Source organism: Poecilia formosa, unplaced genomic scaffold (assembly GCF_000485575.1).
Source record: "Poecilia formosa unplaced genomic scaffold, Poecilia_formosa-5.1.2 Scaffold245, whole genome shotgun sequence".
In the NCBI taxonomy this organism is placed as follows: domain Eukaryota; kingdom Metazoa; phylum Chordata; class Actinopteri; order Cyprinodontiformes; family Poeciliidae; genus Poecilia; species Poecilia formosa.
In genome coordinates this window covers 511,032-525,413 of record NW_006800184.1, presented here as the reverse complement: position 1 = coordinate 525,413, position 14,382 = coordinate 511,032, and the positions used below count along the sequence as shown (strand labels likewise).

Below are 14,382 nucleotides of genomic sequence, written 5' to 3'. Positions count from 1 at the left end.
TCCATTATTTTAACACTGCCTACGTATGCAAATGGATGTAGAACTGATTTTTCTAGAGCTGACGCTACATAACCAACATGCTAGCCATTAACTTTCAGCAGCTAAAACCTTGTCAGCTGATGGGGATCTATTTATTAAATAAAATACAACAGTCTCTTTGAAAAACATGTGACTAGGAGAATGGTTTTTCTTTAGAAGCATGAGTTGGGAAAATTGAGATGCTTGTTTGAAACGTTGGCAAAATGTTCTTGCTTTCATCTCAGGAAATCAGCTGATGAAACTGAACTTTGAACTTTAAATGAATGATTAAAAAACATTTTTAGAATACTGATTTATTGATTTAAAAAAAGGTTAATTACAAATCCTTTTCATAATGGTGTGAACTCAAAACTTAAATGAGTCTTGAAGGATGCTGTCCTCAGCGTTCCAAGTAGTGCTTGGTCCTGGTTAATCCCGCTTTTCTCTGCATAAAAAGCAGACGATCATCATGGACAGAGGTTCACTAAGCCTCTAAGATGTGTTAAAAATAAATGAGCAGCAGCAGATGGTGAAAAGGTTCAGTCGGAGCTGGAAAACATGTCGAAACAGTTCCCAGGGTAGCAGCTCTAACTCCCAGCCTTTCCTCCTCATTTCAGCTCGGAGTAAAGCTGGACCTGTCTCTCTCTGAGACACTTCATGTAAAACATCCTCATGATCCTGCTTACTATTCCATTGAACGTGTCTCCAGCTCAGAGTTCTTGTTTGGGTTCTTTCTTTGTGTTGGTTGGCATCTCAAAACCAAAGAAAGAGGAGGACAGGCCGCGGACGTCTCGTTCTCTCTTCACGAATGCAGAGAAGGAGGAGACGCAGTTCCCGATGAAGTGGTCCGCCTGTCCCAAGATGTACAGGTCAGTTTGGGCCAAGTCTGGCTGCAGGCTCACCACCTTCACCTGCAGAGAACCCCAGGGAGAGCTGCTGTTAAGAGCAGGAGGGACCAAAGCCAGGCCGGTGCTGAAAGACAAACTGACTACAGACAATGATGTCAGAACATCCAAGAAAAGACTACAAATATGGAGGAGAGAAAGACTGAATCCTTCCAGGGTTCAAGTATAATTTAAGTTTCACTGATTTTTGTGGTGCTTCTTTAGAAATATTTGCAATATTTTTTCCTTATACAACCCCTTCTAAAATCTACAAATGGAAGGGAAAAAAATAAGCAGATTGGACACAAATATTTTTATTCTTTTGTGAACTTATAAAGCTCAGTTTTTGTTTCTTGCAACATGGCTGAAAGTGATATGAAGTAAGGCTAAGTCAGTAGTGCAGAAGTATGACTGCCACCTGCTGGTGGGAGTTGGCATCATCCAACCCCAGTCTTGACAACTTTTGTGGAATATTTACATTAGCATGAATAAATCTGATTATTTTGCATGGGACTGGTTCAATGTTACTGTAGAAGGATATATTTTTGCACTGCTTATTATTATGAGCTTTAGAATTAAGCCAATCATGGCGGCAGGAAGTTGCACTAGCTGTTTTAAGTCAGTTCTGATTTCTTCACTTCCTGGTTGAGATGCTGAATGTGCAGCTGGAAGGATTTTTTTCCCCTCTTGTTAATTTTTGGCCAGTTTTGATGCGAAACCATGGAAACAAGGGATTGTTTTTACAATAGAGAACAGCTGATTAGCATCTCAAAAGCTCAAGTAATTCCTGAATTACAACCCCAAATCAAAGAGGAGTGGAAGAGGAGGATCATGGATGCCCCTCCAATCACACCCCGACTTCGTCTCTCTGCTTGGCCTCCTCTGTACAAACAGATATTTAAAGAGGAGCAGAGCTGCTACCAATTGCTGCTTGACAACCCACCTTGCCCTTAAAGAGCTTCTCGATGTCTCTGCTGTGGGACTCGGAGTCGGTGGCGATGTAGACGGAGCGAGCAGCGGTCTTCCTCACCCAGCGCTGCACGGTCCGGCTGATCTCCTTCAGGTTGGGCAGGCAGGCGCTCATGGGAAGGGGCGGGGCCGTTTGGCGGTTGTAGCCAACGCACTGCGGCGACGCCATGAAGTGAGGCCCCGTGTCGTCGCTCTCTAGCAGCCGGCAGGCGTTTTGCTGGAGGAGAAGCAGGAAGAAGCCATGTTCAGAACCGGACCTGATGCAGGTCTGACAGATATTAGGCCTGCGATATATCAGGAAACCGTGTGCATATGTCTATATTTTCCTTCATCAAATTCTCTCCTCCACTGTTACCAATATACGAACTGTAAGCCTGATCTACAGAACCTGATCTACAGAACCTGATCTACAGAACCTCTCCCATCATCCTACCCAGTCGATGCCAATCCTCAGGTGGATGCCCACATACGGTCTGACCAGCAGGGCGGCAATGTGCTCCTCTCCCTCCTTCACCATGTTGGCTGACCACACCACGTAGCGCTGCAGACCCACGTGCTCCTCCACCACTGGGAACTGGGCCGGAGCGCCGGGCAGCGCCAGGACTGGGTGCTCAGAGGCCGGGAACCTGTTCCAACACGGGGAAATCAAAATGCATGTAGCTAAAACTAACGATTAGATTGATCCGGAGCGGCTCTAATACACTACCGATGATTTTGTCCTTGGGTACAACAAAGCTCTTACTTCTTGATCCACTGAGGTTGGTGATAAGCGCTGAAGGAAATCCCTCCGAACAGGATGGACTGGTCAAACTCCACGCCCACGTAGTCCCAGAACGGCCCGAAAGGATTCCCGTCCTGGAAACGGAGCAGAAGCGAGAGTCCAGGCTTCAGCAGGGAGGCACCCAAATGGACATTTGGGTCGATACCAGTAACCAGGGTCAACCCTAATGTTGTATAAGCCTGATGGGCCACCAGGCTTTACTTGCATTGTCTGTTAATTTGTTCGTTTTTTTTTTTTTAATACACTAATAATCATAGCAAAGACGGGTTAAAGAATCTCTCTGATGAAACAGTTTTAAGCACAAAGGCAACAGAGTATGTGAACACAGGGAGGCTGAAGTCACATGTCTTTTTATTCACAGGATCTCTGTAAGCACTTCCTGTTTCTACCATCCAACAGGCTAACAACTTCAGCGAATACTGTGACAAGTCATGGGTAAAGGATAAAAAAACTTTTGGACGCTTTAATTAGGATGAAACAGCTGAAGGAAAAAAAAAAAAAAAAAAAAGATTGGATTTTTATTTTTATGTCTTTATAGTTGGTGTTTTAGCATTGCCAGTAATGTAACCAGGTGGAATTAAAAACAGGTTGTTCAAATCAGCCCAATTTTATTTACTGGACCAAGACTGATATGTTAGAAAATGACTAACATTGGTTGATACTGATGCCAACACAGCAGGAGGCGGAGCCTTTTCAAACATTCTAGTGTTTTACTGGGACTTTTTGTGACAAACCAACACAAAGCATTGGATGTTGTGGGCTGAAAGGGAAATTATAGATGCTTTTATAAACGTATAATAAAAATGTGTGGTGTGCATATGTGCCCCAGTTACTATGATACACCAAAATAAAAGCAGCTCAGCTACAGAAGTCACAAAAGTAGCAAACAGAGTCCTCTTGTTTTGAATTCAATCTCTGTGTAAATGTAGCTGTTCAGTGATGGATTACAGATCAATCTATCAGCTGGCATCCAGCATCCGTGACCTCTGACCTTCATAGGGCACGTCTTCTTGTCTGCGCTCCGCTGTGCTGCGGTCTCGAAGCAGTAGGCCTTCCTCTGGCCTGGGGGCCAGTATTTGGGAGCCAGCTTCTCCATGAAGTCCTCCAAGCTGACCACACGGTGGTAGGCAGACAGCGCCCCCAGCTGGAAGAACTCCCGGTACGGAACATGAACCTGATGAAGAGAGAAAAGGAGCATTACATCACTTCAGACTTTATATTTCAGCCGCATGAGGCGACACGACGACATGACTTTGGTCCCATCAGAGATTTTAGAGAAATTTTATTTTTGAGCCATATCGCCCAGACTTACAAAAGAAATCACAATTGAACCTAACAATATTTTTACAATAGTTGACTGGATGAGATTAAAGTTAGACTAAAGTTATCATCACTTAAGTTCATTGTTAAAGCTATGTGACCAGGAGAGGGGAGACTTTGTATTAACATGGATTGAAAGGATTTTTGAGAATGAAATTAAAGAAGATATGACAAGTTGCATCTGCTGATGGCATGATTGAAGATTTCATTTGGTCTGTAGTTTAAGATGCAGCTCATTTCCAATCAGTTGAGCCCATTTTACACATAAAACGTATGAAAGTAGTTAAAGAGTTGTCTCTTAAATTACATACCAAATTTTCTTTATTTTTGTAAGAACCATTTTATTAAGGCAGGCAGACAAGCTTTAGAAATAAAGTGATCTGGATGCAAAAGCTCAGAAGGAGAAGACCTTTGATCTGCTCTAGAAACCTTACTTGACCTTTGAACAGGAAGTTTGTTCCCCCTAATCCAGTGTATAACAGTCGAGGAGTTCTTACATTGGTGTAAGGCGGGGCGTGGTGGCGGTACACTATCCAGGGAGGGACCGCTAAGGTTCGGTTCAACATCTTAGCGAAGGCGAGAGATCCCAGGAAGTGGTCCGCCTGGTTCCCGAAGCGACCTGGAGGAGAAGAGCAGGAGGTTTCTCAGCTCCAAGCAGCCGCTGCTCAACATAACCCATCATTCCTCCATCATTGCGAACAGCTTTTAGCCGGGTCCTGGAAACGCGTCCAGACTGGAGGTATTTAGAAACCACAACTTCTAGACTCACTAACCAAACTTTTACATCCCTATGGTTCCAACCTCTGAACTTCTGAATATGAAAAGTTCAATTTCAGCAGCAGAAAACACAGATATGAGGCTGTGAATAAAGAGTTACCCATGCAGGGGCAGTAGAGGACGTAGCCATTTTCATCCCACTTAAGTTCTTCCCCAGAACTCAGACAGGCATGGAGGAGAAGAAAAAGAAATCCAAGTTTTCCTCTGAAAGGATCGCCTGCTTGGAATCTGACCGCCATTGCGGTTCATTGCGCTAACGCTTCTTGTTCTGCAGTTCACTGGCAGCTGGCAAACGAGGGTTCAGCTCAGTGCTGCCACCGCCTGGTAGACACCAGAACAGATATCAGTAAAAAAATAATTTAACTCAGTTCAATTCGATTCTAAGTCTATTTCTAAATGGAAATAAATACGTTTAGCTTTTTAGTTGTATTTAAAAATTCAACTTAAACATCAAACCTATTTTAATATTAGACAAAGGTAACCAGAATGAACAAAATACAGCTTTAAAGTAATACTTTAATTTATTAAAGAAAATAATCTAAGTTACATGTGTATAGATAATTGGGCCCTAAATCTAATAAGTGGTTATTACACCTTGAAGGCAAATGTTTGTCATAATACATTGGAAGCATGAATGACCTGCTTCAGAGTTGTTGTTTAGGTTTTGGAGTGTTATTGTGGTGAAGCCTTAACCACCATTTGTGGATAATGACTCACTTGACAAAATTCAAACTTGACAGCTAAAGCTTGGCAGAATGACTCATCTGTTCTATGTCATTCTTTTGATCGGGGCATGATGTCTGAGACATTTTAGCCTGCTTCGTGTAATGACAGGTTCTTGTTTAATGATTTCTTGATTCCATAGATCAAGCAGTAATTTGATCTTTCTGTGACAATTGACTTTAAAGGCAATCTTTTTAGGAAGGAAATATTTTTAATACAGAATTTAACAAATGGGAACAATTACTTTTTCACAGATGCCTTTATACCTCTTGTATTCATTCAGTTTATCTTTCCTTGGAATTAAAATTTGCTCCATGATTTAAATTTGACAAAAAAAGTATAAACCAAAGAAATCTGTGAGGTTTCAAACTTTTCAGTGTTCCAGTGGAAATCAAATTGCTTTCAGATATTCTAAATCAGAATATTCTGAGCTCTAAATCAAACAGATGAGTTCAGAGGTTTACAGCCAAAGGGTAGAAAGAATAAAATACTATTTGTTGCTTTGATATTTAGACAATCCAGTATAGATGTACTTGAATGCACCACAAACATGGTGCATGTTGCACAGTGGATTTTCCAGTGCGGTAGCTGGAAAATCCACTGTGGTCAGAAGGACTTTGACAGTACCAGCTTTGTTACCTTTTATACTCTGTGATGTTTTGGACTAGTTGAATTCTGCAGGCAGCTGGATTTGACTTTTTCTCCAGTATCAGTGAAGTTTACACACAACTTTATGATGATTTTCTGTTTACAGCTAATGAAAAAATGACTTTTAAGATTAGAATGAACCAATTCACATTCTATTGTGTTTGATGCCTTTAAATGAACAATAAATATTTAATTTAGAAACTTTTTACACACTCTAATTTATGTAAGTAGTTTTTTTTATATATAGATAATTGCAGATACATTCGCAAAGTTAATACAAATTATAAAGGATTACTATCTGAAGCTAAGGTTTTCAAAGTGAGTGCCACGGCACTAGAGGGCGCTAGGGGGACTTCAGAAAACTAGCAAAGTGAGGGGGGAAAAAATAACAAAAATACAGAAATTGAATCTAATACATTTTTTAAATTAGAATGTTTTAAGCAGATTTTCTTATCAAATCTATTCATTAATCAATGTGATAAAACACAACTTAATATAATTTATTTAAACGTTTATTTACGTATTTTCATCCTCCTGACTGGCTGCTAGTCAAATTTATCAAGCTGCCCTTCTCCTGGAGCTAGCGTAGAATGGTCTACCCAAATTAAAAAGAGACAAAGTAGCATTTATGCTAAACAAATGCAACAATTATTTAATAGAGAATAAAAGTGAGAAAGAAAAGCATTCTAAAAGTTGATGTTTTATTAATATATTTGTGGCTGTAGTTTTATTCAGCTGGACTGAAGGCAATGGTCAAAAATAATTTTGTTTTATTTTGGTCAAATCAGGCCTGGTGGATCGATATTGAAGACATAGGAAGCATTTTAATTTATTTTCTCTTCCAAGTTATTTTTGTAGTAGTGATCAATAACCTCGGCCCCTTTAGACATGCAACACGAGCAGAAGCCTAAAATATGAATGAGTAAGACCACCCAGCCTATGTGGACAACCAACGGTGCTAAAATCTATTCCATATAAAAGGGCCTGAAAAGTATAAACTTCCTGTTGTCTTCTTTGGCGTCTTCATGTGACTGGTACGATGTGAAAAAAGTGTTGAAAAACCATCTCTTCCTAGAACAACAGCTTTAATTGAAAATCATAATTCTTTCTGAAATTGCAGTGCTTCTATCAAGCACATTTATTTTCCTTTAATTTATCGAGCTGCACTAGCTGCATTAGTAGAAATGCAGCTAGTGCTGCCTTGCTGTAAGAACATCCTGCATGGTTTTGCATGTTCTCCCTGTGGATATGTAGGTTCTCTCTGGGTACCTTCACTTCCCTCCACTGTCCAAAAACATGACTGTTAGGTAACTGGTCTCTCTAACTTGTCTTTGGGTGTGAAAGTGTGTTGATGGACTGCCGACCTATTTAGCCCAATGGCTGCTGGAGGTAAGCACTATACCTGCAAGGATAGGTGAGTATAAGTGACGGATGTTTGAGACTGATTATGCACGATGAACACAATAAACCTCTGAAGTTTTCTATCCTCATCTTCTGATTTCAGCAAAAGGTTCAATAGTGAGAAAGTAAAGAAGGAAATTCATCTGATTTCGTCAAACCGGATTCCTCTCCAGAATCAGATGGAGTCGATCAGTTGAGCGACAAAGACTTGAGTGGGATGAAGGGCAGTACTTCCAGAACACTGTCATTATTTGGTCATCAATAGATCTTCACATGTGTGCTCAACATGGCCAGACTCATGGAGCGGGGTAGGCATGGCAACATATGGCCTTAAGGGGTGCGGTCGCGAAACTTTGATTTCAGACGTGTGGACTCTCTGCCTGCCTGCCGTGTTTGACTTGAACCAACTGATAATTGGTTAAATATGTCACATTAAGGAGCTCATTATCCGCTGCTGAGAGGCTGGGCAACACAGGCCCTGTGATCTGCATACAATTTGTTGCTGGTAATTTACTCCGAATCAGAGAGGAGAAGAGATTATTAAGATGTCACAAACTTATAACAACAGGAGGTGAAACAACGAAGAGTAGCATTTTCCTTTAGAGCCCTACAGACGTTTCCTAATCCCTCTACATCCTCCAGCTCAGCCAGTTCACTCCAACATACTCTCCTTTTGTACTCAATCACACACGTTTTTTTTTCACTCTTCTTTTTTTCTCTGACGCCCGACAGCTGGCTGCTCTTTCCTTCTTTTCCTGTGTCGTTGTGTGTGTGTGTGTGTGTGTGTGTGTGTCTGCTCCTCCCCCATCGCCTGAACACACACTGTTTTTCATTGTTAGCGATGACAGCAATGATAACAATGCAGGGAACCACAACTCACAGCCCCAGTATGCAAAAGAGAGTCGGAACGAGAGAGACGCTTTCTTTCAGGCCGGCATGTTTCTTTGTTTTTTTTTTTTGTTTTTTTTTTCTGGATAGAAACAATTAAATTAAAGGCGGAAAAGGTTCTCCTATAGCCTCCGTTTCTGCTTCTCTTGGCTCACTGCTTGGTGTTCTGACAATTTCATTTCCCTTTTTGACGCTTTAAGTTCCTCATACGCAACACCTCACCTTGTGTGGCTGCAGAGGAAGACNTCACTTCTGCTGCCCCTGGTTTTCCGCTGTGAGTGTTAACCTGGTTGCTGTTGGTGCAGGGTAACAGGCCCCTCAGGGTAACAGGCCAGCCGAAACCTTTCTGTGTGGTGACTGACAAGCTGGCTTTCGGTTAAATTCAACACTGTCATTTCATACTTTCATCAGAAAAGAAAAGAAAAAAAAATATACTATGTCCTTATCTGACTTTTGGTACAAACATTTAGTTTCTGAAGCTTAAATGACAGAGCAAGAAGAGATGAAATTTCTTGAAAATAATCACAAAAACGAATCCAAACACCAAATTTTAAGGATTTTTAAAAAAGATAATTTGGGTATTGAAGAGAAGACCAACTGAAGGGCTTTTTACAAATCAAACCAGAGGGGTCCAAAGTGTGGCTCGGGATCCACTTGTGGTTCTTGGATTGAGTTTTGTGGCCTCCAACTGCAGTTCAAGACTGACACAAATTTACAGCACAGGTGCAAATGAACAAATTATTACTGACTTTCAGTATAGTAATTACTATAATTAGTATTAGTAATTATTACTTTGACTAATAAAGTAATAATTACTTTATTATAATAAAGTAATTACTAATATAAAGTAATTATATTAAACCTCTTTTGTCATAAAAAACTGTTCCACACCAAACTTGTACATATTTAGCTTTGCAGCTAACTAACAATTTGCATGTATTTCAAATTGATAGACTTTGATCAGTGTTTTTATATGTCAAATTACATAAAAAGCCACGAAGCAAATGAATTCAATTCTATGGAAGTACTGCCAGAGCTTGGAAATAGATTCAGGAGCTCGTTTCAATGATGAAATTTCTTATTAAAATGAGATTCAAAAGTTCCTAAAGTGAACAGGTTGTTGTTGTAACAAGATTAATTTTTTTTATCTCATTAAAACAAGAAACCTAGTCTTTAAAATGAGAAGTTTTCTTGTTCCAATAAGACAGTTTTTGCTGAAATTGGACATTTTCTTTTCATAATGAGTTATTCTTGACTCGTTATGATCAAGAAATTTCTCGTTTCAATGAGTTTCGAATCTTGTTTGAACAAGATACTGTTATTACAACGGGAAAACCTTGTCATATCAAGATGCAAGCTTGTTAAAACAAGAAACTTTCTTGTTACAACAAATTTTTAAAATCTCATTAAAACAAGATAATGCTTCTAAATTAATTTCCAGTTTTTGGAAGCGAAGTGCTTCCTTATAATTTAAACGACTAATTCAAATTTTTAAATTGTACCTTGTCGCCAATGTTGGCTTTAAATTTAAGCCAACTGATAGGATTACTCAGTTAATAAGTTACTTTCACAACAAATAATATCTTGTAGCTCAAGTCAAAAACATATCTGCCAGATTCAACAGTTCATAACCTGCACGATATCAGCAGGTATGAAATCGATCTGTGTAATAATGGTCCATCAGAACAACAGATGAAGAGTAGAATGATCAAAGATAGCATTTATGGATTCAGTGGAGCTGATTTAAATTCCTACCTAACTTTACAGTTCGTTGTTATTTTCTGCCCCGAAATCTCACCTAATTTCTACCTCTAACAACCACACCTGTGTAGTATTAAAGGGGCAGAATTATGTATTTTCCAGGCACATAATGCTATATTATAACACAATCAAGTTACTTTCTGTTGTTATAAAAAAAAAAAAACAACTACATACATATAAAATATGGCATTAGAGAACTTTGACTTTGTAATTTCACAACTTGAAATTGGCCCTCTGTCTCTTTTAAAACCTCCTGCTCATTCTGAAACTCCACGTCCAGGAAATCATCACATCCCTCCTCTATTAAAAAGGTTGTCAAGCGCTTTGACAACCTTTTTACTGTAATGTGAGTCACATTATAACCACAATCATAAATGCGTTTTCTTGCAATTTCATATGAAAGCAACTGTAAATCATCAACGTCATCATCCCAGAATCCTTAACTGTTGCAGTTTCAATCTGTTCAAAAGGTGACCACAAGAGGCAGAGTTATGTCTGCTGTCTGCTGTTATTTTTAGCCCCCCCTCTCGTCACCTCCCTGTGGCGTTGCTTCATGACTCTGCTGTTTCACCAGACCGGACTCGGCTCCACCCTTCACCTTATCAACCTGCTGCAGGCTGCTCACATCAGCTGTCTTTAGTGCGATACCCTCACCTCGTCACAGAAAACTCCAGAAAATTCAGCTCAGATAGAATAGAACCCCCCCACCCCCCATCCTCCCTGCATCTACACAGGGTTTATCACATGCCACCTGCCCGGTGGTTACATCATGGTCAGAGGAAAGGAGACCTTTAAGTCAAGCGTCATCTGAGCAGCGGTCACATGTCCTGAAACATTTCTGCTTCAGTCTCACTGACATGGTTGGTGGGAGGATTCTGAGCAACAGACAGAAAAAAAACATATAAGTTAGATTGATATTTATGTGGAAAATCTAATCTACTCACAGCAGAGAGGCTTTCCATCTGAAACATTAACTCAAACCTTTCCAAACTGTTTGATCAAATGTTGTAAAAATCCATTTTATAATTCATCATATCTAAATGTCTTCGAAACCATACAGACATCCCCTCCTTCCCCATCCCCCAGAAATGGACTGCTGCATCCAGGGTGCTCAAAGCAGCGTCATCACAGACCCTTCCCCACCAGCAGCTGTGAGACTTTATAACTGCTTCATTTCAAATAACATCCCTGCTGTCATTTGGAGTGCAATAGTAGTCAGCTAATATATTCTAAATGTTGTTAACTTGTATTTTTCATTCTAATGTTGTACACTGCAAAACACAAATTGTAAAATTATTTTCAGTCTAGTTTCTGGTGCAAATATCTTAGCACAATTAAAATAAGACAAAACTAACTTGCAAGTAACTTTACCGCAAGACATAGGAGCTTTTTTAACTCAATAATTTCTTAATATTGATGAAAAAATTCTAGTCTTTACTGGCCCAATCTAGTGAGTCAGGGAACGCCACTGACTCACTTGCACATTTTTTTTGACATTGTATGCTATTCTTATTATTTTTACAGTATTATTTTTCTTATGTTGTAAGTTTGCCCTTAGTGTACAGTCTGTTCTTACTTTTCTGATTTTAACATTTCTTTCCTTAATCTTAATATGTATGCTTCTATTTACCTGTAACACACTGCTGGTGCATCTGAACTTCCCCAAAGTGGGACAATAAAGTATGTTTCTGTTCTATTCTCATATAAAGTCAGGTGGTTTAAAACATCCTGTGGCAAGTCACCCACAATTCACAGTTCCTTCTTCCTTTTCCCCAACACATCCATAGGGTAAAATTATGTATTAATGCTGGTAATGCTATTTTATAGCACAATCAAGCCTAAAAATGCTGTATATATCCAATATGACTTAAAGGAAATTTCACTTTGTAATTTAACACCTTGAAAATGGGGCTTTGGCTTTTTACAAACTCTTGCTCTTTCTGAAACTCTGTCTTCAGTTAGTCACTCCTCTACTAACCCTTTAACAACAATTTTTACAAGCATTGCACTGAGAAGTAGCTCAGACAATGAGCTCAGCAGACATGCTAATTGCTCCTGGCTAGTCTGAAGGAGCTGAGAGGGGGGAGGGCTGCTCTGTGAGACGGAAGCTCAGAAGCTTGGAAACTGCAGCTCTGAGGAGCAGCAACCTGGGTCCCACGAAGCTTTTTTTTTTTTCCTTTTTTTTTTTTTGCACAGCTGCCATTGGAGATTAAGGGATTTCTCAAACATGATTCAAAGAATCAAGGCAACACTGCTGGTATGTTTTCGATGAAGGAATAACATTATGAGACAATGAACAGCTCAAAAAAGTTGATGTTATGCTGCCTCTTTAAAATAAAACAAATGCAACATTTTCTAGGAACTTTGTGTGAGCTGGTTGGTGGATAATTTGCTGAGCATTTCTGAGGATTACCAAAAAGTCACAATAACCATGCATTACAACCACATTATGTAGGACACCATCTCTGCACACATGCAGGCAGCTTAGTAAAACGTTACCTCGAAATCTCTGAGGAATGTCTCCGACACCTTGTTAAGTGTACGCCTTGAAGAATGAAAGCTGTTCAGAACATAACACAGGGTCCAACCACGTAATTAATGATGTAATGATGAAATTAAGAGTCAGTTTGTAACCTGTTTGAATCCAGACAGGTCGTCGGTGCAGCAGGACAGAAAGATGCTACATCTCTCTTTGTGTCCTGACAGTTTCTCTTCCAATCTGTTTATCGCCCGCATCTCTGCTAATGTAAACCGCCCGTCTGCTTTAAACAAAGCCCATAAAAACATACACATGGTTACTTAAACCGCCACAGAAAGACGGGACTGCTGAGCGTTCTGGTGGCGAGGAAATGCACTCCAGATGTGAACAAACTGTCCCTCTTACTAATTGCTATTGTGCTCCAGATGATTATGTTGTGTTTGACAATCAGAGCGATGTTTGATGTTGCTGAACCTGAAGTAGAGATCAAATGACATGGCAGAGTTGCTCCACGCCTGATGCTTCGTTTAGTTTCATTTTATCTCCTCATCAGAGCCTCTGAAAAGAGAGTGTTTGTCACGATGGCTCCAATCAGGCCTGATGAGGCGTACAAGAGATGAAATATGCAGAAACATGGCTGCCGCTCCTGCGTTTGTGCATCTGAGAACATTTCCGGGAAGGTTTGGGGACACGAAAGAGACGGAGAAAGGAAGTGGGGATGTGGCATTGGGCTATGTAGTTAAGAATCACTCAGACCACCGAGCTGCAACTGGAACACCAACCAGCCGCGCCGCCATCCACATAAACAACAGGCTCATGAAAGAGGTCTCTCCGTCTCAGTGCTGGGAAATGGTTTCACGTCATCCATCTTTGAACCATCAGTTCCTCTCTTCTCCGTTTATGTTCACCTTCCGTTTAGGGCTGTGGCATCGCTGGAGCTGCAAGGAGAGCAAGACTAAAGACGGCTAGAGAGACTAGGAAGACGACCGGACGGAAAGAAACATCAGTGGAACACACAACTCAACCTTCTCTCTCACACTTCCTTCTCACCTTCCTTCCTTTGTAGAATCACCTTCGGATTCAGTTTCAGCATTCATAGCGCCCTCTTCAGGTGATCCCCCAGAGTTTGCTGCCAGATGACGTAGTTCTGGATTCTGGTGTGGCCATCATTAGTTTACACCACTCTGTTCATTCAGAGTGTTTGACAATAACCAGTTAGGTGATGTCTGAACCCAGGATAACTTCAGTCAGCACGGTTGGGCACAGACAGACACTAGGTGGTGCCAGAGCGTCTGCCCCCTTTTCCTCCAGACAAAAATGTGCCCTTCTGAAATTGTACTTATTATTATTATTATTATTATTATTATTATTATTATTATTATTATTATATCTAACAGACTTGAGCACCTGTCCTCCAAAATGTAGGAAAACACCAGAGGTGGTCTCTGACATCAATCCAGTCAGATGTATTCATGAAAAACGCCAAATTAGGATTTATTACAACAGATGAGGAAGACACTTAAAACAAATCAATTAGTTGTTACTTTTTTTCATTTTTCTTTTTTTTGCAATCAAACTGATCATTATTCTCATACAGGACCAGTCAGGACTTACAGCTAGTGTTCCAGATTTCTGCACTGAAAACAGCACAGACCTTCTGTTTAAAGCACTTGTTTTTAACCATGTTAGCTAATTGAGATAGAAAAAACACAACTGAAATAATAATAATAATA

General features: G+C 40.1%; 1 protein-coding gene and 1 long non-coding RNA gene across 2 annotated transcripts in view; both read right to left on the bottom strand.

The window, feature by feature from the left end:
• Positions 1-316: 316 nt before the first annotated feature.
• Positions 317-5,039, bottom strand: pofut1 (protein O-fucosyltransferase 1). Its single transcript, XM_007569741.2, has 7 exons — positions 4,850-5,039; positions 4,470-4,591; positions 3,644-3,826; positions 2,614-2,726; positions 2,305-2,497; positions 1,846-2,088; positions 317-929 (listed from the first exon to the last, which is right to left on the bottom strand). Exons 1-7 carry the CDS (start codon positions 4,986-4,988, stop codon positions 729-731), a joined length of 1,194 nt encoding a protein of 397 aa, XP_007569803.1. The 5' UTR covers positions 4,989-5,039; the 3' UTR covers positions 317-728.
• Positions 5,040-9,081: 4,042 nt separating this feature from the next.
• Positions 9,082-14,382, bottom strand: part of LOC107838378 (uncharacterized) — a 16,734-nt gene continuing 11,433 nt past the window's right edge. The window contains exons 2-3 of the long non-coding RNA XR_001664434.1: positions 10,503-10,509; positions 9,082-9,091 (exon numbers count right to left, since the gene is read on the bottom strand). This is a non-coding gene — a long non-coding RNA (uncharacterized LOC107838378). The remainder of the gene's footprint in view (positions 9,092-10,502; positions 10,510-14,382) is intronic.